The sequence below is a fragment of the Lutjanus erythropterus genome, chromosome 6 (assembly GCF_056507025.1).
Source record: "Lutjanus erythropterus isolate fLutEry1 chromosome 6, fLutEry1.hap2, whole genome shotgun sequence".
Taxonomy (NCBI): domain Eukaryota; kingdom Metazoa; phylum Chordata; class Actinopteri; order Lutjaniformes; family Lutjanidae; genus Lutjanus; species Lutjanus erythropterus.
The window spans coordinates 15308123-15331404 of NC_139322.1; the positions used below are offsets into that span (position 1 = coordinate 15308123).

At 41.0% G+C, this 23282-nt stretch overlaps 1 protein-coding gene across 6 annotated transcripts in view; it reads right to left on the minus strand.

Annotated features, from left to right (window-relative positions):
- Positions 1–23282, minus strand: part of tmcc1a (transmembrane and coiled-coil domain family 1a) — a 61277-nt gene that overhangs the window by 23636 nt on the left and 14359 nt on the right. The window contains exons 3-4 of one of the 6 annotated variants that reach the window (XM_084720799.1): positions 21711–21756; positions 19592–19878 (exon numbers count right to left, since the gene is read on the minus strand). In XM_084720799.1, coding sequence (XP_084576925.1) covers positions 19592–19878; positions 21711–21756 — 333 coding nt within the window. Of the gene's footprint in view, positions 1–19591; positions 20503–21706; positions 21757–23282 lie in introns of those variants that run through there. The other 5 variants (XM_084720798.1, XM_084720795.1, XM_084720796.1 and 2 more) reach the window with 5 other exon arrangements.

A 23282-nucleotide genomic window follows, 5' to 3' on the forward strand; every position in this document is an offset into this window, starting at 1 on the left:
TTTTTACATAAGTGTACATCTGGACCACCAAAAACATGCTGTGGCCACCAAATGGGGCTTGGAGGCCCTGAGCTTAGTCTAATGTTAAACTGATTAGCATAATATTTTGCATTATGGAGGCTGTATATTGTGTGTTTTTGTGAAATGTGCAATTTAAAGTCTACCCAGGTTACATCATTATCAAACAAAGTAAGTGTCAGATCTGACATGCCTGCCATATTACCTCTACACTCTTCAATATAAATAAGAAAACAATATTTGCAAGCTAAGATCAGTCGTAGTTCTGTCAGTTTACCTAGCAAACTACTTCATTTAGTTAGATCTGGGGTTATGGTCAGTGTGATAAATATTTAAAACCCATTAATCTCTGTGAGAACTACAGTTATGGGGTTAGGGTTGCAGTGCAACCCATTTTAATTTAGTAACGGGTAAATCTCCGCTATGAAAACACAGTCTTTTTTTTTTCTTACATATGACTTAACTTCCAGTCATTAGTCACTTTGGGGAATTATACTGGATCGTCTGACAAACAGGTTCCAATCAGACATGAATGCATAACATTCATTCCTGCTCTCAGTGTCATTCCACTCTGACATCCAAGTCTCCTGTGGGGTTTTGTTGCCCCCAGCAGCTCCTGTCAGTCCAGGAATACTCAAGCTTTCAGGGTGACTCAGGACATCTTTACACACTCTCTGGTAGCATGCCTTAATAACATACCTAAAATAGTAGAGTGGCTCCGCAAACAGAGGGGGTTATATTCCTGCCTTGACAAGTGACTGATGCTCAGAAGTTAATAGAAAATGAAGATGTTTGCCTCAAGGGCAGTTTTACTTTATTAGTGCCACGTTAGCAGCTCAAAATTAGGGGACAGAAAGAACAGCTGTGACCTGTTTTAGATGTTATTTGCATTGGCAGAATTAATGTTACCGACATGTTAATGAAGACGGTAATATCATTCTTGGTGAAATTCTTTATCTTTAAAATGCGTTATTAAAATTCAATTATAAATTCAATTTTCACCTCAAATACAGTCTGTCAGAAGGAGATACAATTTGTCGTGTTTGATCTGAAGTAATTACACATCTTGTTACTGACTGCCCAAAGACTGTGCATATCATTCATTAGGTGTCATGTTTTCTGTCTGTTCTCCATTTAGCAATGAAATTGAATGTACCAATTTTCTGCAAAGACACATCTAGGATGTGAGTAGGATCTCAGTCCTACAGACATGTAAATTAGAGTTGCACTGCACTGGCAATTATGTTAGCATTTACAAGAAATTAATCTTCATGTGCCAGTGTGTGAGAATATCAAGAATATTAGTGCAAATGAGTTCAGTAAAAAAAAAAAAAAAACTGTTCCTCTGATCCTTCTGTGGTGTCTCATTTAATGGGTTTGACACAGATGTGCCTTGCACACAAAACAATGACCCAATTTGATGAATACATCACATTACTCTCTTTCTCTCTCACTTGCACAGACACATGCATTTTTCACATTTGTGAAGGGGACACGACCTGCTGAACTGGTGATGTATGTGGCGAATCCAGAGCGGAGATGTTTATCTTGTTATACAGTCTGAAACAAACAGCAGCAGTAAGATACTGCAGTATCATGTGATCTATAGTTTAGGAGCTCCTATTGCAATGAATGGGAACACAGAATATATATGACATTCAGTCAAAAATCACTGTTCAAATCAACAGTTCCACATTCAAAACATTATGGAGACACACTGATCTTTGAAGGCCAATGTTTATGTTAATCTTTGTTGGCAATGTGTCAATCTCATTAACTGTATTTTTCTATAAGGCCTTGCACACCAGGCAAAGAAATTATGAAATTATGATAAATGGCTAAAGACACCGACAGAACTACTCTCTTAATACACTGTAGTTGTAAGGACTTTTTAATTTTTTAGTTTTTTAATCAAAAATGTTATTATGTGAATATTTAAATGTGCTATGAACAACTGAGATGAACTAATAATGGACCTTGGTGGATGACAATGATGCAGCCAGTAGCACAGCTTCATTATTGTTGGAAACTTCCCATCAGCCATTAGCAAAAAGCAGTGACACAGGTCACAGTGCTGATGCCCTCTCCTCCCCTCTCTCAGTTTAGGGGGTTTACAAGCTGCAACATCGTCATGCAGAAACTTGCATCAGATCATTTTGGAAAATGTTTTGAGAAAAGCTTGGGAAAAAAAATCTGGCACTACTGTTGAAAATTGAATATTTGGAGGAGACAGCTGAAATTAAGAAGCAATAATTATATTTTCAAAAATGTTTGGCATTTATTGTTATGCTAATGTGAACTACTTGACATTTATTGCTGATTCCAAGTAATCTTTTTTGAATGGATAGCAATCAAAATTTTGCCTCTTGCTTCCTTCTATGACAGCAAAAAGTACCCAACAATGGCAAGCTTTACCCTTGTAAAAAACTTCAACTTCAACTTCTTCAACTTTCAACCAAATGATCCCAGTGAAAAAGTGATAAAAGACACAGTCAAACACATCACAATGGTGACTCCTAGAGTAAAATATATCAAATGTTTTACACACAATATTTCTCTGGTTTCTGGTTTGAAAACAGAGGCACTGATGTATTCTGAATGGACAATGCTCTGACTGATGAGCTCACATGTGAAGGCATAGAGAAAGACTTGTGCGGAGATGTTTCCTCAGCCAGCGGAGGACGGAGGCATCAAGATCCTCATAATACATAATACTCATTGTCATTCGGAGGACAGAGCCTGGTGCTGAACTGAGGCCAGGCGGGTGACACACAGCCAAGAAGTTCTGGAAGAGTCCAGAAGAGAAAGGGAAGAGACAGGCTCTGATGTAACTGGACTGCATGATAAAGAGGGTGCCATATGGAGAGTGAGAATTAACCATAAAAGTTAGGGATGCAAACACCACAGTCCCCTCCATGTGATCGTAAATCTTGGTTTTGCTCTGGCATGTTTTGGGGGTGTAAGAGGTTACGTAAAGGCAGAAGAGCGAGAGCTTTGTCTGCACGGACTGGGGGTAATTCAAGCCTGAGAGAGGAGAGACAACCATGACTCTGGGCTCAGGCCTTGTTGAACAATACCTTCCCCATTAAAAGAAGTCCCCTGTCCAACCCGGGCCGTCCCTAGTCTACGCTCCAGTGTAATCAATGGCCCTATTAGCAGTTACATAAACCACTGGGCACTTTATACACAGAGGCCATTATGACGGGCAGGGTCAGAGTGCGTGAAACATCTCAGTAGCAACTCCAACACTGGCATCTACTAGAGCCAAGCAGGAAGGAAAACAAACAAATGATAATACCAACAACAACGACTCAAACAATTAAGTGTTCTCAGTTCCATTCCTGTCCGGACATAGATAACAGTGAATAACATCATTTCTACGTCAGAGAACTTCAGAAACGTAAGCATGTCTGTGCCATCAGTAAGTATTACAGTACCACTACACAAAGAGTTTGGTTATTAATTAGGTTGGAAACACTTCATAAAAGAAAAAATAATTTTAAACAAGTTGTTAGACAGTTTTCATGCATCAATGTGGGCTCATAATTTGGCATAATCCAGTTACTGCTTAATGCTAATTAATCTTTCTAAAGTAAGAAAGTAATGTAAATTATAAAACCCTTCACCATTTATCAATAAGTCTTTAGAACCTAATTGATAATCTAATTAGAAATCATTTATAGGGGTAGTGTTATTGTATATAGTTAAGTGGTACCAGTCTTAGTATGTTAAAAATGTTGGTTCACCCGAATCACAAAAAACATATTTTTTCTATGCAGACAGATTTTGTCTAGTCTGCAATATTTTAAGATATCTGACTGAGAGATGTTTTTCTTAAAAAATCATGGTAACCCTGGACAATCAACATACCTCCCTGTCAATGATTTTCACAAAAACTCTACTGCTGATCTATGGTAAAGAGATGATCACAGGTCAGTGTGGATGAAAATACAGCATTTGTGTACATGAGGGTTTGGAGGCCTGTTTATACTTTTTCAGTGAATCTATAGTGTAGATATGACGCAGCAGCATACCAGACACTGTAATTTATGCCATGATGTGTGATGTATTACTACTACTACTAATGATAATAATATAAAAATCACTGATGTTAGTGGCCAATTACCATCACAACACCAAGAAGATAGATACAACATAAATTAATGAAATGCCAAAGTTTCATAAGCATGCCTGTCTCCATGCCTCCCCATCACTTCTAGCCTGTACATTTTGTATATGCAGTTTCAACATGTTATTAAGAAGTTATTTTTTCCATTGTATAAACTGACCACTGAACACCAGGCATTTATATAGTTTTATTTTAATTTATTTAATACTTAATCCTATTCTATTATCTTTTCTGTTTGCAGCATGAAAGGACAACAGCTTTTGTTCCGTTGTGCAGCCCTGTGTGGTACAATGATAATAATGATATATAAATTACCTTTAAATAATGTTTGAGCCATTGATGGTGAATATAGCACATCTGTCTGCGTTACTGCCTGTGCACTCTGGAAGTCTAGAGAGAAGTCACTGGAAAATACCTGTATATGGCGTGCCAATTTATATGCAGTAAAGCTAGACCAATAAATTGGTGAGCCAATATACAGGCTGATATCAAGTTATTGCAGATATGTCTGGATTGGTCTATATGTCAGCCAAACAAGGAGCTGCACTGCAGGTATGCCAAAGATAGGTTTGGAGTAATTTATGTCCCGCTCAGTGCATACTGCGGTCAGAAATATTCAAATGAAAGAAAAAAAAACAACTATGGGATATTATTATTTTCTCATGTATTACCCATCAGATAAATCAGCTATCAATATTGAATCAGCCTAAAACACCCAGTATTGGTTGGGATATAACCCCCAGTGTCCAGTTTTGTTTTTTCCCAGTGTACGTATGAGCATGAATGTGCGGGTGATGGTATGATATGTGTAAGACAGTGTGGGTGGGGTGAGACAAAGTGTGTACTGCATGTACAGCTAAGTGGTGTGTGTACATAAAGGGACACAAGGGACTCAAGGCGGGTATGTGGGGAGTAACAATGTTTGTTCATTGGTGGTGGCTGGTATTTTGTTGGAGCTGCTTGTGTTTATACTCAACCCATCTGGTTATGTAAGATGGAAACAGAAAGGGCACTGGCCCAAGATGCAGACTTGGTCTGGCTGGATGCTGTACAATACCCAGAGTACCATGGGGCAATATGCAGCTCCAGACATACTGCCAGCCTATTCATAAGCAGGAAGATGAAGAATGTAGAACAAACAGTCCCAGCTTTTTGGCTCTTACAGATTATTTGGTCTGGCCCCTTCTCGGTTTTCTCGTTCCCTCCACCCAAACCCCATACCACACATTGTGGCCCCATGCTGACCTCACTGCCCATTTTTAAACAGACTATTAGGTGGTGTGGGGCCTGGGTACTGTTTGGGAAGTTTTAGTGAGACTCCACTGTGCGAATTAGGCCACTAGGAAGCAGAAGATTTCATAACAGGAGGACAGATAATTAAGATTGACATTTGGCTGATAGCGTTCTTGAGAGCTATTATCTAATGAAAATCTTAGAGGGCGTTCTCTCATCGCCCATTCAGGTTATCTAACAACATAATGGAGACTAACTCATATACGGACGCTAACTTCCAAAACTAAGTTCACAATCACAGTGTAGTTTCTATGACATAAGAAATATAAATGTTAAATTTTAGGGTTTATTGAAGAGAATGACTCTAGTCAAGATCAGAGATGATCAAACTCTGCTCTACTTTGTGTGAAACTTGAGTGCTCTCCCTATTTTTCATTATGTCTGATGCAAAATTTTGTTTGTCATACCGAATCTAGAAGATATTTTCAATAATATTAACAGAGCAATATTTAGCAACTGCATGTCCAAAATTGAGTACTGCAGATCAAATAGCAAGTTAGAGCCATAGACGTTATATCAAAAAGGTTTAGTCCACATTTAATACATATAATATGTATATTAATGCAGTGGAGGAAGCTCAGGCCTGCTGCAGGAACACTGCAGCGCCAGTGACAGTGAGTCCTCCTCTGTAAGATGGTCAGCTGTTTATAACTATCAGTTGTCTGTGGATGTAAAGCTAAGCCCATTATCCTGAAAATAAAAGCATACTGCAATGAAAATACACAGTCTGGAGTTTGAAGTCAGTGACTGCCTTCCCTCTGCCTGCCAGACTCCATTAACATATTGCTCAGTTTAATCATTATTAACATCTTCTCCTTCTACAATGTTATTAATGATTTCCTACAACTCATAAACAGACACTTACTCATTCTGGAAAAATCCATCATCAATTTGAACTGTAATGTAAAACAATCAAACTAAAACAGTTATTCCAGCTTGAAATTTCAAAGGTAGACACAGCAGCTGTAGCACTGTTGTAAGAGAAGTGAGTATTTCACCTTAACATGTTTCCTTAATCTCTGATTACATATCATGGTTATTGTATGGTTTATTACAGTAAATATATTACAGATTTCTCCTTTAAATTGTAAGAGTCAATAAAATTCCCTGTGCATGGCTCAGTCAGCTGCTATTCCAGGGATAAATGTGGATTTGTTATACCATTAAAACAGAAAAGGACAAGAGAATATCACAATAAATGAATATCACAACCAACTACAGCCAACTTGAGGACTACAACCCACTGCAGCTTCAATCCACAAGGGGGAGGTAGAGCACAAAATATTCTACACAGTGTGGGTCCTCTGCAGCATGGACAATTGTCACTGTTACTAGTCTGAAACCATTTCCTGACATGTTTCCTGTCAATTACAGTTCTTATTCATTACATTCTTTCATTATCACTCCTGCTGCTGACAGACATGCAAGCTTTTATGTAACATAACTCAGACTCGATGTGGCAGTCACATCAAGGCGTGCAGGTGTCTTGTGGGCTGATACAGACAACAGGGAGGAAGGGAGGATATGTCAAGAAGATGAACAGCTGAAATGGCAAGGGTGAGGGCGGCAAACCGTGTAACCTTTGTGGTTATGTAATATTTCAAGGCAGGGGATCGTGAGAAGAGATAAAAAAAAAAGTGTGAGTTAAGGGTAGCTAATGTCAGTTAATGAAAGAAGCGTGTCAGCATACAGAAAAAGCCCATTCATGCAAAACTAACTGCAAAATTTGCCTGAACAAAAACAAATATACTGCTATGTTGTCTCAGAAGTCTAGAGGTAATTTTCCTGTGAGAAAGTGAGCAGTTAAGATTGGATGCAAACAGTGAAAAATGAAAGATTCGTAGGATTCCCACTGGCTGACACACATGAGAATGAGCGGACTGGTTCTGGTTATTAGCGGAGAGAAAATATGACAATATTTCCCTAGAGGTTGTGATCAGATTTGAATTGTGTGTGCACGTGCGTTCTAAGTGGGTCAGTGGAGCAGAGCTGAGCTCAGCGATCTATAGCCTCATCCATAATTCATCAAGAGTCACACAAATGATATGGACTGAGCAGGGAGTGGCAGGGATGCAGAGCATGTCCTTTCTCAGTCTGTCTGACTGTTTTCTCTGCTCTCCGTCTCTGACAATTAGCAATTTCCCTTTGAAAACAACCACCACCCTGAGCAAAGAGAAGAGAAGACCAAACACATCATGGTTCATTAAGGGGAACATTAGTGTATTTTGACAACACAAGTCAGGGAAGTAATTTAAAACCTAATTCTGACAGTTTAATTGGTCAAAGCCCTAAAAAATTAACCCGGCCAGAGGACAGTGTCTGAGGAACAGACATGTGGGTCAAGGTTGACCAGAACATCCACAGTGACTGACTGACCAAGTATGTGGCAATCCTGCAACGGCTGAGAAAACAGCATAGATACACGTGCATGCCCACACTAATGTCCCTATTTCTCACACACACACACATACACGCAAACACACACACCAGCCGAAAGAGGAAGGACCAGCTGCAGGCCAAAAATAAATACACAAAGGATGACCCATAGTGACTCACTGCTGACATGTACACATAAATGCACATGACCTCTTGCACAGACATCCGCAACAAACTTAAAAATATTCATTTAGGCTTCAAGTGCAAGCCCCCATCAGTATTAAAACAACCATTCAGTTTCTTGTTTCCAGTTACGCAGCACAGCGTGTAAGTGTAAGCATCTCTTACTTTAAAACTATAATATCTTACTACTGCATTAAAATGTCTAAAAACACTGGACCTATGTCATATATTTTGTTGTGTCGGCACCTGCTGATTTGATTACGACTATGATTCAGGGGCTACGATTCGATTATAAAACGATTATTGATGCATCTTTAATTTATGTATATTGATGCACTTTTTCACAACACACATTTCTTTTTGTCTCACTGAATAAGCATTCATCACTTGCAATTTTTAAAAACAGTGCATTTGTAATAGAAACAAGAGTTGAATTCATTTCCATTATATTTTATTAAACTAATCGAGTTACATGCCTTCTCATGTTTGTTGTGTTGCCAAAGTATTTTATTTTAGCACAACACAGCTTACATATAACGTGGCTCTTGTCCAGTTCGCTTCCGCCATTGACGTTGTAGAAGCCGAAGTGTTTCCACACGTCTGCTTTTAAATTAGAAGGAGCTGTTAGGATCTCACGGCGAGGTGGCTGGTGGTCAGCCATGTTTGTTTTCCTCTGTGCGCATGTCGGTGTGTCCGCTCCAGGTGCGCATCCCAAAGTGTCCCGGAGATGACGTGTACCGCGCTTCTTAGTTCCGCATTATTTAGAACCTTCTGTATTACTTTAATTAACAGATTTAAATAATCAAAATTTGGACTTTTGTGAATCAATTCAGATTTGTCCATGTCCGAATCGCGATGCATCTAAGAATCTGTAATTTCCCCCACCCATAGTAAGTAGGCTACTTCTTTTTTGTCTGTTTTTATGATTTCGAGTATATAGATGGTCTCTTATTTTGTAAATTGACTGGATTCTCAGTGGTGTTTATTTGTCTGACTCTCTGCCTGCTGGATCTGCTCTGTGCAGCGTATTCTCTGCAGAGTAGAGTGGAGGGCCATTTATGGGACACGTTGCAGCGCTTTTTACACAAGCATTGTGTAAAATGGCCGCAATCAGCTCTGGTGGCCAGGGCGCAGCCAGAACACAATGCAGCCGCGCCCAGTAGAATCAAGCCATCAGGCAGAAATCAAGTTCATGGACAAGGTATTGTTAAATGTATTAAAGTCTTATTCACATTAAATTTAGTCACATTCACCAACTTAAGCCTTATCACAACATATCCAGATATCTCATGTTTTCCTGGAAGTTATAGAAACTAGTGGCTAGACTAGTGGGAGTTGGTTCTCCCCAGTTACACAGGAATCCAAAAAATGCAGGTTAATAGATTAATTAGTGATTCTTAATTGCCCATAGGTGCAAGTGTGAGAAATGTGTCAGTCCTGAGATGAACTTGTCCAGGGTGTACCCCGCCTCTTGCCCAGTGTCAGCTAGGATAGGCTCCAGCCCCCTGTGACCCTTCAAGGATAAGCGTTTAAGGATGACGAATGAATTACTGAAATCTAATTTGCCGAAGTGCAATGTCCAAATCGCAGAGGCTGCAATTTTTTGATAAAGGAAAAATGTGCAACAAAACAGCATTAATATAAAGTACCGTGACGCTGCCGAGCTCCTCTGGCCTACAAATCTTGTTTTTCACTGATCATGAATCATATCGTCAAAATAATCACAATATGATTTTTTCCCCCCATATCATGCAGCACTAAAACATAGGTCTATTGTTTTTAATTTTAATTTTAATGTGGAACTGTTACATATTATAGCTTTAATCAAATAGTTATTTCCTGGAAGATGCAATCAGCTAGTATTTTCCTTTGATAAACATTACTGAATGAACTCTCTCACTCATCTATACAGAGGAAATGATGTGGAGAATCTGCTTCCCAAGGGTTAGAATATTCATCTAAATTAACGAAACCTATGACTTGTTCCTTTCTCAAAATATATTAATACATTTGAATGCCCTTGAAAAGTGAACTTGACCAGCACTGGTTCAGACATCTGTCTATTAATAGTAGCAGAGAAACAGGCAGAGAGCCGCAGCAGACTCCTTCCTCATTCAGACCCAGATTAGAAACCTATAAAACTGGCTGAGAGGGAGGAACGGCTTCAGACTCTGTCTCTCCCTCTCCCCATGACTCTGTTCATCCTGCCGATCAACACCCACCCTCATATGCACATACACACACCTACATTTATCCCTCAAACATCCCTCCATTCCATCTTTCTTTTGAGCCCTTCTCGTTAGTCCTTCCTTTCACACAATCACATCAACCTTGATGGTTTCACACAAAATTGCTTGTTATGCATCAACTGTGAAGCTGTGATGTTTGTTAGTATGTGTGTGTGTGGAGTGGCCTAACGGGTTATCAGTGTTGTGAATGCTAATAGAAACCAGCACTGGATAAGGGCGTTGGCCTATATGTATAATCACATGAATATTCAACAGCCTAATTAAACAGGCTGGGGCTACGCTTCAAAGGGAGCACAAACAGTTGGGTGGAGAGTTCAAGCACACACAAAGACACACACACAGGATGCATACACATGCACGCCTGCACACAAAAGATGGGGATATGATTCAAGGCTACTCTGCCGATTTTACAGGGCACAACAAAACATTTACACTACATCTATTTACTTTGTTTTGTTTATTCCCTTTGAAGCGGAGGACAGAAGTCCCACTGAGGTCTGTTCACTGTCAAACACAAACTCTTCTTTACTGACACTTGCGCAATTCACATCTGTCTTTGTACGTCATTCTGAGGACTTAATTTAAATATGTGCGAGAGCAGGAACAGGAAACAGCAGCGTCTCTTCTTCAGCACTGAGATCTAAGTGATAGGGTGCCATTCCAACACGTCTCCTGTGTCACTGTGCCATTTGAAATACTTGACGAAAGAGAAAGCTTAATTACAAGGTTCAGAACAAATGAACTGACGAAATGCATAGGAGTCTAATTTTAGAGGACACTTTTTTGCTGCCCTAAGAGGCTGCTATTTCACGAGATCAGGTTGGTGAGGAGGCTGCCAGATCAGACGGTGAACCTGTGAGCATTCAGCTGGGTAAAGCTGCTATGGCCCTCTTTGAACATCACCCTGTTACCATGGAGATGGGCAACTAGCTCCTCAGTCTGAGCACTGGACACAGATGAGAGGGAGAGAGATGGAGAGAGAGTGAGAGCGGAAGAAAGACAGTTTCTCAGACATGAAATGAGACAAATGGTGAGAAGGTAATGGACTGAGAGAGAGAAGAAAGCTGGTTGAAGAGGTGAAGCACAAGAACAAAAAAAGTGTAGTAGATTAAGATCATTGTTCAGTGAGGAAACCCTCCTGTCTGATGACAGAATGTGAAGCTGCTGTGCTGTCTCACAAATGCACAAATATCCACAGCACTGTTAGCCAACAGACAGTTGACAAATTGACGGAAAAACTTAAAGTAGGCCTATTATGCGTTCCCTTATCTTTTGGCATGAGCCCATCCACTCGCTTAGCTGTGTATTCGTGGTCATTTATAGCAGCTCTGTCAGGACTCTGATTTGGATCATATTTCACAGACAAAGTATTTTCTGTTTTTCTCCCACTCATTGCTCTGCCTGAACACTCTTTGATTAACTGAGTTTCTTGATGGACAAAATAACTCCTATCTGCTGCTGCAACTCAGCTGCCCTTAGCTGCTAGTTAGCTCAGTTAGCAGTGCAGTTAGCAGTCGTATTAACTGACTCACTGGGTCCCTCCAGCACGGCTGTCCAAAGCTTGAATGTTCCCCTTGTTCTCCAAGCAGAGTAAATTGCAAGGATAACATGATTAACTGAGCTAACAGCAGCTACCATTTAGCAGCAGTTAGCAGTTACTTTAGCATCAAATACAGCTATTTTTTGTGGTTTAAAAGCAATATATCATTTACATTTCTCAACTGATGTTTAGTGAGTCGAGAATATAACAAGAGACTAATATAAAAAATATCGAGAATCATATACTTTAGTCTACATAGTGACCAGATGTCAATCTAGTTGGACACCTAAGGGAGATTTTGGACAGTGTGTTGAGGCCCTATACGTTGTAAAAAAAAAAAAAAAGCTATCCCTGGCAAAAGTTCCTAATTCTGAGAAGAAATGTATTGTGAGACATGTCCACAATACTCAATTTTGATGTTTGTTGACCAAAGACAGCCTGAAATTCTGACACAAATGCTCACAGTGACATGGCTGGTACAACCCACCAGCTGATGCAACACTGTAAGCATTATTTAATAAAGCATAGGAGTGTTTACACAGTGCTCTCCACCACCATTAAAACACCAAAAGAATGGGAACGGTATTTAATCCCTCCAGTCGAGTTTGGAGACTTGTTGAATCTATGCCAAGGACCACTGAAGCTGTTCTGGTACTTCAGGGTGGCCCAACACCTTACTTAATTTGACACCCATCTGAATCCAAACAAACAGTACACACAATCCAGTAGTAACAAGTAATGTAAGTGAGGGGAGGAGTGAGAACAGGACAGTATGAAGGGCCAGAACAGGAGATCCATTGTGTTTAATTCACAGTCAATACTGGTGTTTGTTCTTCTGATCAATGAATGTCTCCCTGCCACACATACAACCACACAATGGAAAACACAAACAGACCACTTCTGGTTGTGTGGACTAACTGACTCTAGATAAAAAGCAGGCAAGACGATATTTACACTTGTCTTAAAAAAAGTGAAAGAAGGGAGATTTTTGTCTGTCTAGTGAGAAAAGACAGGAAGAGACAACGACTAGTCTAAAGGAAAGATAAGAAGGCAAGAGGAGAGGGAAAAAGATGACAGAGCATAAAAAAGGAGATAAACATATTTGAGAAGAGCAATTTTTGTGGTCTCCTCTGAATGTCAGTACAAACCACAAGTTACAGATCAACCAAACCCATTTGCTACTTTACGACACTTCCTCATGACTGTAGCACTGCAATAAAGTTTCATAGTTAATGTCAACAACTGTGTGAACCACAGAGAGTCATGATGGCACACTGACAACAGAAACACACACACACACACACACACACAGTGCCTGAAAAACAATTTGCTACGGGCTGGTAGTTGGCAAACACAGCAATGGGATGACATCACCTCCAGTGTGGACTAAGAGCACATGCTTCATCCTCCCCATGGCTGTCCCTCTCCTTCTGTCTGCTGAAAGTCAATCGAAACTCAGTTGTTTGATTATACACAGGTTTGACTTCAAACTTCTGTCACTGTGTTTCCTCTGACTACTAGAGGGAGAACCTCTGTGGCACTGGTTTGATAAGACTTGATAATTATCATATGCATCTGCTGCCCTGGTTGTATGTAAGTGAATGTGACCTAGCAGTACCCTGTGTTTGTGTCTTCTGCAGTTTTTCAAATAACTCAAAGTCACTAAAATAGTTCCAGGACGAGCCGCGGTGTCCTGCTGCAAAGGGCACAAGCGCTTTCATCAACACACAGTCAGTAGCCTGAGGAGGTGAGAGACGATGAGAGCGCAGTGATGAGGATGTTAAACTCGCAGGGACAGAACAAGCCCCAGGGGACCAGGTGATGTTCGGCGCCTCCCACTGACACTTCTCTTTACTGCGCTCAGACAGGACAGCACTAGTCGAATTACAAAAGAGGGCCAGATCCCTCATAACAGAGTCTGTATTGTCAAAAAATGTTGAAATTAATTCTGGTTGTTACAAATCCTATTAGTGTCAACCACTAAGTGTATTATAAATACATGGTTGAAATCTGACAGTAAAAAACAAATGCTCATACAAAACATGGCTTTAAAACTATGGAAACACTAAAAGATGGAACAAACAGCCCTTGTATTAAAGGGTAACTTTGGTATGTTCCCATGTTTTTGTGACAAATGACTAATGGACACAAGAATTTTTGAAATTGGTCCAGTATTGAGGGAGAGCACTGCAGCCAACAGAAGCAAAACTGAGCATCAACGTTGTCCGTATCGGCAAAAGTGCCCGTTAAAGCAAGTGCACTAAAAGTGCTTGTTTTTGCCACTGGTAGACTGTCTTTTAGAGTATGTCACATTTTGCTGTTTTATTGTTCATGTGAAACCAGACCTAACCAGATTCCCTTTACAGAAACTGTAATTTTATCATCAGGAAAAACACTTCATGCAAACTCGACAGTGACAAAATAAAACTCACCAAAAACATCTTGGCTCTTATTTCTGCGGCTTACCTTCCAATGTAACATAACATCTTTCTTGGTTCTTTACATAACATTATTTCACATGATGTTGTTCTAATTAATAAATCTTCATGGTCTTTTGTTCTCTAAGGACCAGCCTAATCAATGGCATGAGACCCATACATAATATATTTGCCTGTACGTGTTTCAACCCAGGTTCATTACAGAAATCACACAATAAAATTAACATAGGACACTTCAGGATAAAAATCCTTCCTCCATGTGATTCAACATTTCTCCATACAAATTATGTACAATGTTTTTTTTTTAAAATCTATATTAGTCACTGTTACTAGTTTATTTTCAGAAGTTTTATATGAAGGCAGCTGAAAACAGGATAAGGAGGAACTGACATGTTAAAATGTTAAACTGTATTTCACTGCATGAGATACTGAGCTCAAAATAAACCAAAGTTAAAAAAAAAAAATGTAGGAATTTAATATTAAACCACACTGCTGAGGGTATTTTCAGTTTTTCAGTCTATACACAGCTGTATGATTCCTGCTCAGCTGGATGTTGGTCTGGATTGTTTAAAATTTGAGGCATTTTGTTTTGAGCTGGTTAGGGATTTCTGCAGGAGAACAAAGAATGTTATCTCCGACATGGAAACCAAAATACAGAGAGAGACAAAAGAAGGATGAGCAGGAAGACAGGTGGATATGTGGATATGTGGCCTAAGGCATAGAGATGGGGTCATCTACCCAAGGGAGGTAAGGTTAGCGAACATTTGCAGACTGGCCCTGGAGGCCATTATAGTCCTAAGACAAACACAGCTTCAGTTTCCCTCAAACACAAAAATCCTACCGTATGAGAGGAGGACTAGCCTCTAGGCTTGGCTTCTGTTTCCTCTCAACTCAGTAGCTCACATCCCACTAGAGCCAAATCCCTGGTTCTGTTCAATCTCCTGTCTTAAACACACCTTCCATCCTGACACTAAACATTTTGCACCTTGCAGCCCTTCACTTCCTCTATCTGTTTTTACTCCTGTTAATCCCCCCATCCCTCCAAAAAGAGAATAAAGACCAGACGGGATCAGTCTGGGATCAGGCCTTCCAGTCTGAAAGTGAGACTGTCTGCCCATGTGTGAATTTGTGCATGTACATGTTGATGCTTCCAGGCATATAAACATCCACCAGCACCATTACACAGAGCTTAAGACGAATAGGGAGGGTGAGTCAGTCAATCAATTAATCACCAGCTAATTGTAATTAATCCCACAGGCTGAGCAGCAGCTGCAGAACAGCGGGCTTTTAACAGACCTAATGCTGAGTTTTAACACAGCCCCTCTCTTCTCTTCAGCAGCACTGCCACCAGGGGATAGATATATCAAACTCATGGACAGTTGTATAGCACAGCAAACCAGCCTGTGATTGCAAATGAGTCATAAATGCTCCCCAATCGGCAATCATCAAACATAATGTTTACCAATAATTTAATACCTTGGCGACGGCCCCCATCGACGTTATAGGCTGTAGCTCTCACTGCTGTACCATGAGTTACTGTTTAACAAGAGCTGAGATAAAGTACAAAGACAGGCCACTCAGTTACTGTATGGATCGAACTACCTAAAAGTAAATGGAAACTCAGAGAAATATTTCTGTATACCAAGAAAAGTTCATACACATGAGCTGCTGATTGCAAACAATGCTTTCTTCAAGATTAGTCGATAAGTTGTCAACTATTAAATGTAATCATTTTGAGTTATCTTATTAAGAAAAATGTCCAGATTCTCTGATTTCAGCTTCTCAAACATGAATATTTTCTGGTTTCTTTACAACTCTACGACAGTAAACTGAATATTTTTGGACTGCGGATAAAATAAGCATTTAAGGACGTCATGTTGGGCTGTAAGAAACAGTGATCAACATTGTTCACTATTTCCTGTTTTTATGAATCAAACAATTTATCAATTAATTAATCAACAATAAAAAATTATTGTCAGTTGCTGCCAACTCCCTGATAAGGGACAATGCACAGTGAGCGGGTCATTATTGCGAAATAAACCCCAACAGGGGTTCATTTCTATACTGGTAAAAAAAAAAAGTTAATTATTCTCTTATTAATTAATTAATTAATCTCTTCTTGTCCCTTCCACAGTCCACGGTGGAGCATGAAGCTAGCTGATAAATTCTGACCAGGCACTTTGCATTAGTAGTTATTAGTTCCATGTTGGTTTCTTTTTGAAGTCAGTACATTCTGATCAATACAAGTTTTTAACAAAAAAGGCTTTAAAAGCAAGACTGATGTTACTTATCAATAAAACCTCATAAAAGTGATGTTTACATCACACTACAATAAATTTTTAATACCTCTCAAAATTGTATACAGGACAATTTTAAGCTCAGATAATTGGATTTTAGACCTTTTAACCCTACTATTTACTAAAAAAACAATAATTTGACAGGGAATATTGACTTCAAAATGATTTTATTGCTTCTGCAGAGTCTATGACCAGAACAGCATGCATAGCAACCATCTGTTATAGTGAAATAACAGACCACAGAATACCACAATCAACTAGAATCAAGTATTTACCAAAGACGTGCAATAAACTAGTGTCTACATTGTTTCTGCAACTGACAACAGTCAGTTTTTACTATTTTGACTGCTGTCCCAAACAAAGCACTGAACTATCAGACAAAATCCCAAACTCTTGACACAATATCAAAGAGCTGGAAGACAGAGAGATTCACACACAAGGCTTTGCTTGCAGCAAGAATTTAAGACAACTGTGCCTTTAGCTATGAATGGTGCTGCATCATGGAGACGGGAGGACACAGACATGATTTTAATGACTAAACAAGTTTGTTTTAAGCTTACCTTGGAGTACTGTCTACGAAGACTGAAGCGCTGCACCATCCTGACTGACTGCCTGACGGACCCACAGCTGGAACCCCTGTTCTACTCCTCTCCACTGACACCCCTCCAAAGTACACAGTGCCTCACATAGTGCACTGTACATTCACACACACACACAGACACACACACACATACACACACGCTGAAGGTACACAGGCTACCCTCCTCTCCAAACATCCATGTGCGCTTTCGTCTACTATGCAAACACAAGTGAGGAGAGAGAAAAGAGGGAGAGGGAGATGAAAAAAAGAGGGAGGGAGAGCAGTGGAGAGATAAAGACAGCTCAGCTGTGTTGCCCTCTCCTCATATTCACAGTGATCCCCTGAGCTCTGTCTCTCTATCTCACACACACAAGATGCATACACACACACACCCCCACACATGCTGAGCAGTCTTACAGTCACACATATACACACCCCTCCACATCCTCTTCTAAACACAGCAGCACTGATGATAACACATTCACACACAAAAATACACACGCCAGTGCTCAGCTCTCACTCATCTAGGACGAGGCAAGGTTGCCTCCTGCTTCCTGTCAGTGAGCCGAAGGGTGGGGTGGGGTGAGGAGGAGGAGGAGGTGGTGGTAGAGGAGGAGGGGGAGATGGGAGAGGAGGAGGGACCAGCTGACTGTCTATACGAACTCTCTCTGGGGACGGAGGGAGAGGGACAGGGAGGGAAAGAAAGAGGAAAGAGGAAGAAAAGGAAAGGAAAGGGGAATGCAGAAGGGTTCAGAAAAAGAAAAGAAACTTAAGAAAAATTAATATAAAAGACAGAAAAAAGAAAGAAATATTCATCAATCCTGCTACATCCTCAAATTTAGACAGGCTCTGTAACCCTCGACCTCCACTACCAGCAGGATGTTACACACCTCCAAGGTCGACCACGCTGTTACTATGGCAACCAAGCAGGGCGTAGTTCTAGGCAAGCTTGCTGCAAGTTTCAGTGTAACCACGGCGACTGCTCGGATGACCTAAATGACATTGCTGTGTTGCTGCGCTGTGGTGGTAGCGAGAGATGATGGGAGAGACAGGTTAACGTCTCTGTCAAGGGCGAGCAGCAGACCACAGAGAGGCTGATGGTCGTCTATCACAGCAGCAGCAGGACTAATGGAGCACAGATGTCTGGCTTTCAGCCCTGCTCCGTCAACCCAGGTGGGGTCATTCACACTGGACTGAAGGATACTTGATTTCACAGATGAAGAAAAGGGGAATATTAAACTAAGCTCACAGATTAAAGCTGTCACTTAATGTGGATATCAACACCCACTGCTGGACTGATATCCAGCCATCATTCTGTCTGTGACACACTGATACTGACTCCTTGGCACAGCTTATTTCATTAACCTCAAGATCAGTCCAGTCTGCAACAAACATGAGCTCATAATGCAAACACAACCTCCACATGAACCAAGCCCAGTGCTGCTCACAGCAGGTTAGCTGATCTGACAGTGACCTCTGGTGGTGGATAGAGAGAAACTGAAGTCTGGGATACCTTGGGTGGTAAAAGAAAATCAGAACTTGAGGTGAAAAGCTATGACATTTTACCAAACCAATAACTAAACACACACACACACACACACACACACACACACACACACACACACACACACACACACACACACACACACACACAAATACTGATGCTTTTTTATTTTCTACTATAGAAGTTGCAGAACATGGAACTAACTCAATGATCTCTGAAATGAACACATTGTGGTTGGGTTTTTTTCACAAACAAGTTATAAGGCATTCAAATGTATTTTAAAGTGACTACTTGAACATAAACACTACATAAAAGGATAATTATCAAAGCAGAATACTAAAGGAAGGATTTTAAAAAGTATACTGATGTATATTACAGCATTTATTGTCCACCTCATACAAAACCATTCAAAGAGTCATGCTCTTTAAAAGTCTGTGTTAAAAACTAAGATGACTTTAAAGGCATCTTAAAATCATAACCATGTCTTATACTCATAGCCAAATGCCCATATGTACATTAAAACAGGTGATATAAAGTTTATATAAAGTTACTATGAGCTGCTTGACCAATCGAAGTTGATCAATCAAATGAATATCATCCGAAGTTAGTCATTTTAGTACTGTGAACCTATCCTTTAACATTGGTTGTACTGTTATTTGTACCTATATGTGTGTGCATGCATGTGTTCTGTGTTTCATTTGTTAGTGAGCTGCACCGAGGATAGCCAACCTCAGCTTGTATAAATGCCAATGATTTCCTCATAAAAAATATCTTTGCCCATGATGAATATTCAGTAGACAGCAGTAAATACACTCTCGCTGTGTTCAAAGCTAATGCAGCAGGGAATGTTACATCAGCAAGGTGAGCCTCAGCTTTTGATTGACAGTTCACTGACAAACAAGGCCTGACACCAGTAAAAGGGTAAAAGAGACACATCGATCAGCCTCTGTAGTGATAATGTGATGCATGGCTGCTGCTGCTTACCCTGTCCGTCTCCTCCGTGGACTGGTACCCTGATGACAGCACCACATCACCGCCAACATGTCCAGGGGTGGGGCTGCTGGGCGTGGTGTCAGTGGTCGAAGAGGAGCGTGGGCGGCTGGTGTGCTGCTGTGGATCGTGGGTGTTGCGGCGGTGCGGGGCCTGGGGGCTACCTCTCAGGAGAGGATCGCGGTCTCCACTCCCAGACCCGGACCCGGAGCCCTTACTGCGCCGGCTCTGGAGGCTGGTCCCACGCCTCATCATGCCCACAGCGGCTGAGCCCTGCCCAGCTGCAGAGGGAACCACAGGAGCAGAGAGGTGGTCAGATTCAGGACAGCAGGGCCCCGAGGCGTCCTCGGGGGCAGAGGGGGAGGCGCCGCCTGCCGACACTACAGAGGAAGATGAGGAGGAAGACGAGGAGGGGATGGTGGAACGAGAGAGGGAGAGACGTTTACGCTGCTGCTGGAACAGCTGTTTCAGTCCCTGGCCAAGAACCCCCATGCTCTCCCTGGCGTTCTGGCTCATCTTACTGAAGGAGGGGTGCTCTGACTGGGATGAGGCCCTCTTCAACCCTGGGCCTTGTGAACCCACTGCCTCTCTTCTAGCTCCATGACCTGAACTGGGGCCCACCCCCTCTGGCTCCCTCTGACTGTCATCTCCCTGCTGCATATGGCCCTGCTGACCCCTCATGAATAGCAGGGAGAAACTCTCCTATTAAACAGTCTGCTAACACTTCCCTCTCTACATGCAGACGGTCACACCAGGACAATGACTGAAGGAGAGGAGACTAGAGCATAGTGTAAGTGGAGATGAGACTGTCTGATGGAGGGTTGGATCGGCTCAGTGGTGGTCAGAGGGATGATTCCAAAGAAGGAGCATGCATCTTTGATTCAGGAACAAGTAGCCATGCTGGTCTAGCACAGAGAGAGAGATGAATTATGAGAAGCTGTAATGTTACCAAGATCCAGTGACACATGCAACTGCTAATTTTCACGTGACCATTTTCATCCTTAATATTTCATGCAAAATGGAAGAAAGTGTGAATGCATGGTAAACAGACTGGAGTTTTACAATCTGCAGGCTGGACAGCATTAGGCTCATTTATGTCCCCTTTTATATAAAACGGACACCAGTCCCTCCAGGACTTCACAGACTTTTTTATGGGATTGTTGCAGCTGAGAATGCTTGTTTTCACAGCAGCTTTTCTCAGAAGATTTTATGCATGTTGCAATGTTTTTTATATTATTATAAAATAACATGACAAAATAAAATAATAAAAACACAAACGATAGTAAATAATGAAACATTTTCTTAATGATGACGATGGAAATGTAATTTTGGAATCCGTTCTAAAATGGATCTCGAGGGTCTCGATCAAGGCAATTCATCATCTAGAGAGTGATGCTCAGAGACGAAAGTTACCCAGAAAAATAATAAGAAAACTCAGTGGTTTCTGACAACAACAAACATGGCAACGCTGGAAATGGGTTGAAATAATGTACCCATTGAGAAAGAGGCCTAAACTGTGGCAGTGTTGTAGACGGCAGTAGTGTGTGTGATCATTTAATACATTGCAACATGTGGACAGAGAATTTTTTTGGGTTAATTAACTGATGACATATGTCATTTCCAACACTTGAGAGTTTTTTGTTTTTAATATTGCAATAAATATTGTATTGTGGACCTTTTATCATGATATTATCGTACCTTGTGTTTCTGGTATTGTTACATCTCTATAATTTAAAAATAAAATAGGATAAATACTGTATCATCGATTCAAGATGGTAACAGACAGGCTGTCTTTGTGACAGCTGTGCCAGGCCTCTGAATCATTCTACATTCAAACAGGCCGATTTCATAAGCAAATACATGAAATAAATGGAAATTAAACAAACTGGACCCAGGTTATCTAACATGACACAAAGATCACAAAATGAAGCAAAAAATGAATTCCAAAGTAAGCAGGTACATGCATGCTAAGAAAAAAAACAGCCTGGAGGGGGATGGAGTCAGAAAGGCACGAGAGGCTGCTAGAATAAAGGAAAGGATGCAGAGAAGAATAGAAGCGTGAGAGACGAAGAGGGATAAATGAGTCACATCAGAAGAAGAAAAACCCACCTACCATCAGCCCTACTGTCAGCTGCGTGTGACTCACTCTTACGGATTACCTGAGAGGGAGGTGGATAGAGGGAAGAAAGACAAACAGAATCTTTTTTTAAAATTCAAAACTTCAATTTGACCTCAAGATACTCAAACAAGCAGGAGTGTCATTCTGTCTGCAATCAAGAATCATTTTTAATGTGAGCTCTGAACATGCTGGGCATATTGAAGAGACCATGTGCGATACTTAATGCGTGTGTTCCTTGAGGAGCTCATTTAGTATCCCCAAAGGCATCCGTTCTTTATCCTCCAGTGGTATCAAGAGACAAGGGTTTCCGCACTAGAAACAACATATAGAGCCGTGTCACAAACACAGAACACAGTGCATGATCACCTCCTGCAGCCTTGCATGTTGCCCGGATGAATTTAAGTCAGCAACGAACCCAACAGAATGGACACCTGATAACATAAGCTGTCTTCGTCAAGAAAGATGCCTATTGGTGGAGCAATGATCACCTCACAGACAGACCCGCAGACAGACAGGCAGGCAGGCAGTCGGCCCGAGCCTCCCTGCAGCATCAATAGCTGCTCCCATTGAGGGCAGCAAAACAAGCGAGGCAGGAACATTTGGCGCTCTAGGGACGGACGCTTACATACTCAAACTATATTCCTTCAGCTGCACTGTCAGCTCATGAAGAATAACACAAAGTTGGACAGACAGGCACACACACACACTTCTTATAACTGTGAGAATGTAATCTATGCAAATGAAGCTGTGACAGGCTGGACTCACGTCGCTGTGAATACAATCAGCTATTCAGTTTTTTTTTTTTTACACACAGTCCAGAGACAGAAGGAGAACAAGCAAGAAGCTGCTTGCAGGTAGCATATCGCTTTTCACAATAACCATACTATCGGTGCCAAGAAAAGGCGCATTCATGCACATAAACACATTCACACAGCAGCTTTTACTTTCTCCACACGCTCATCGTATCTCTGGTTTTATCTAATCTTTTCTATTGAATAGGCAGATTCAGGCCAGCAGACACTAATGTGCTCAGTTCAGAGGGTGTTTGTTAGTATGTTGATGCCAATCAGTTATGTGACTGTTGCTGCCAAAGAGAGAGAGAGAGAGAGAGAGAGCGAGAGAGAGAGAGAGAGAGAGAGAGAGAGAGAGAGAGAGAGAGAGAGAGAGCGAGCAGGTGTTGAACAGGTTCATTTTAGTCACCTGCTAGCTGCCTGCTGCCTGGAGCTCTTAAAATATTGTGCTGTCAACCGTTAGGCAGGCAGTGCCTTTCATACTAATAATAACACAGCTTCAACTTAGTATGGTTTACTGAGTACGACGGGGATATGATTCCATATATTTCAGTAATTCTTTCAGCAGAAATACACTTATATGATATGAAGTTTTCATAGTACACAACTGTGTTTCAAATACTCAACTAAGTACATCTCACAAAAGATGATATACATCAGGCCGGCACACATAGGTACTTCGCAAAATGTCATGGCCTCGCACCCTTTTTGGGAACAGAAAACTGAAACAGGGATAGACACTAATATTTTTACGCACCTGCACCATGGGCCACCA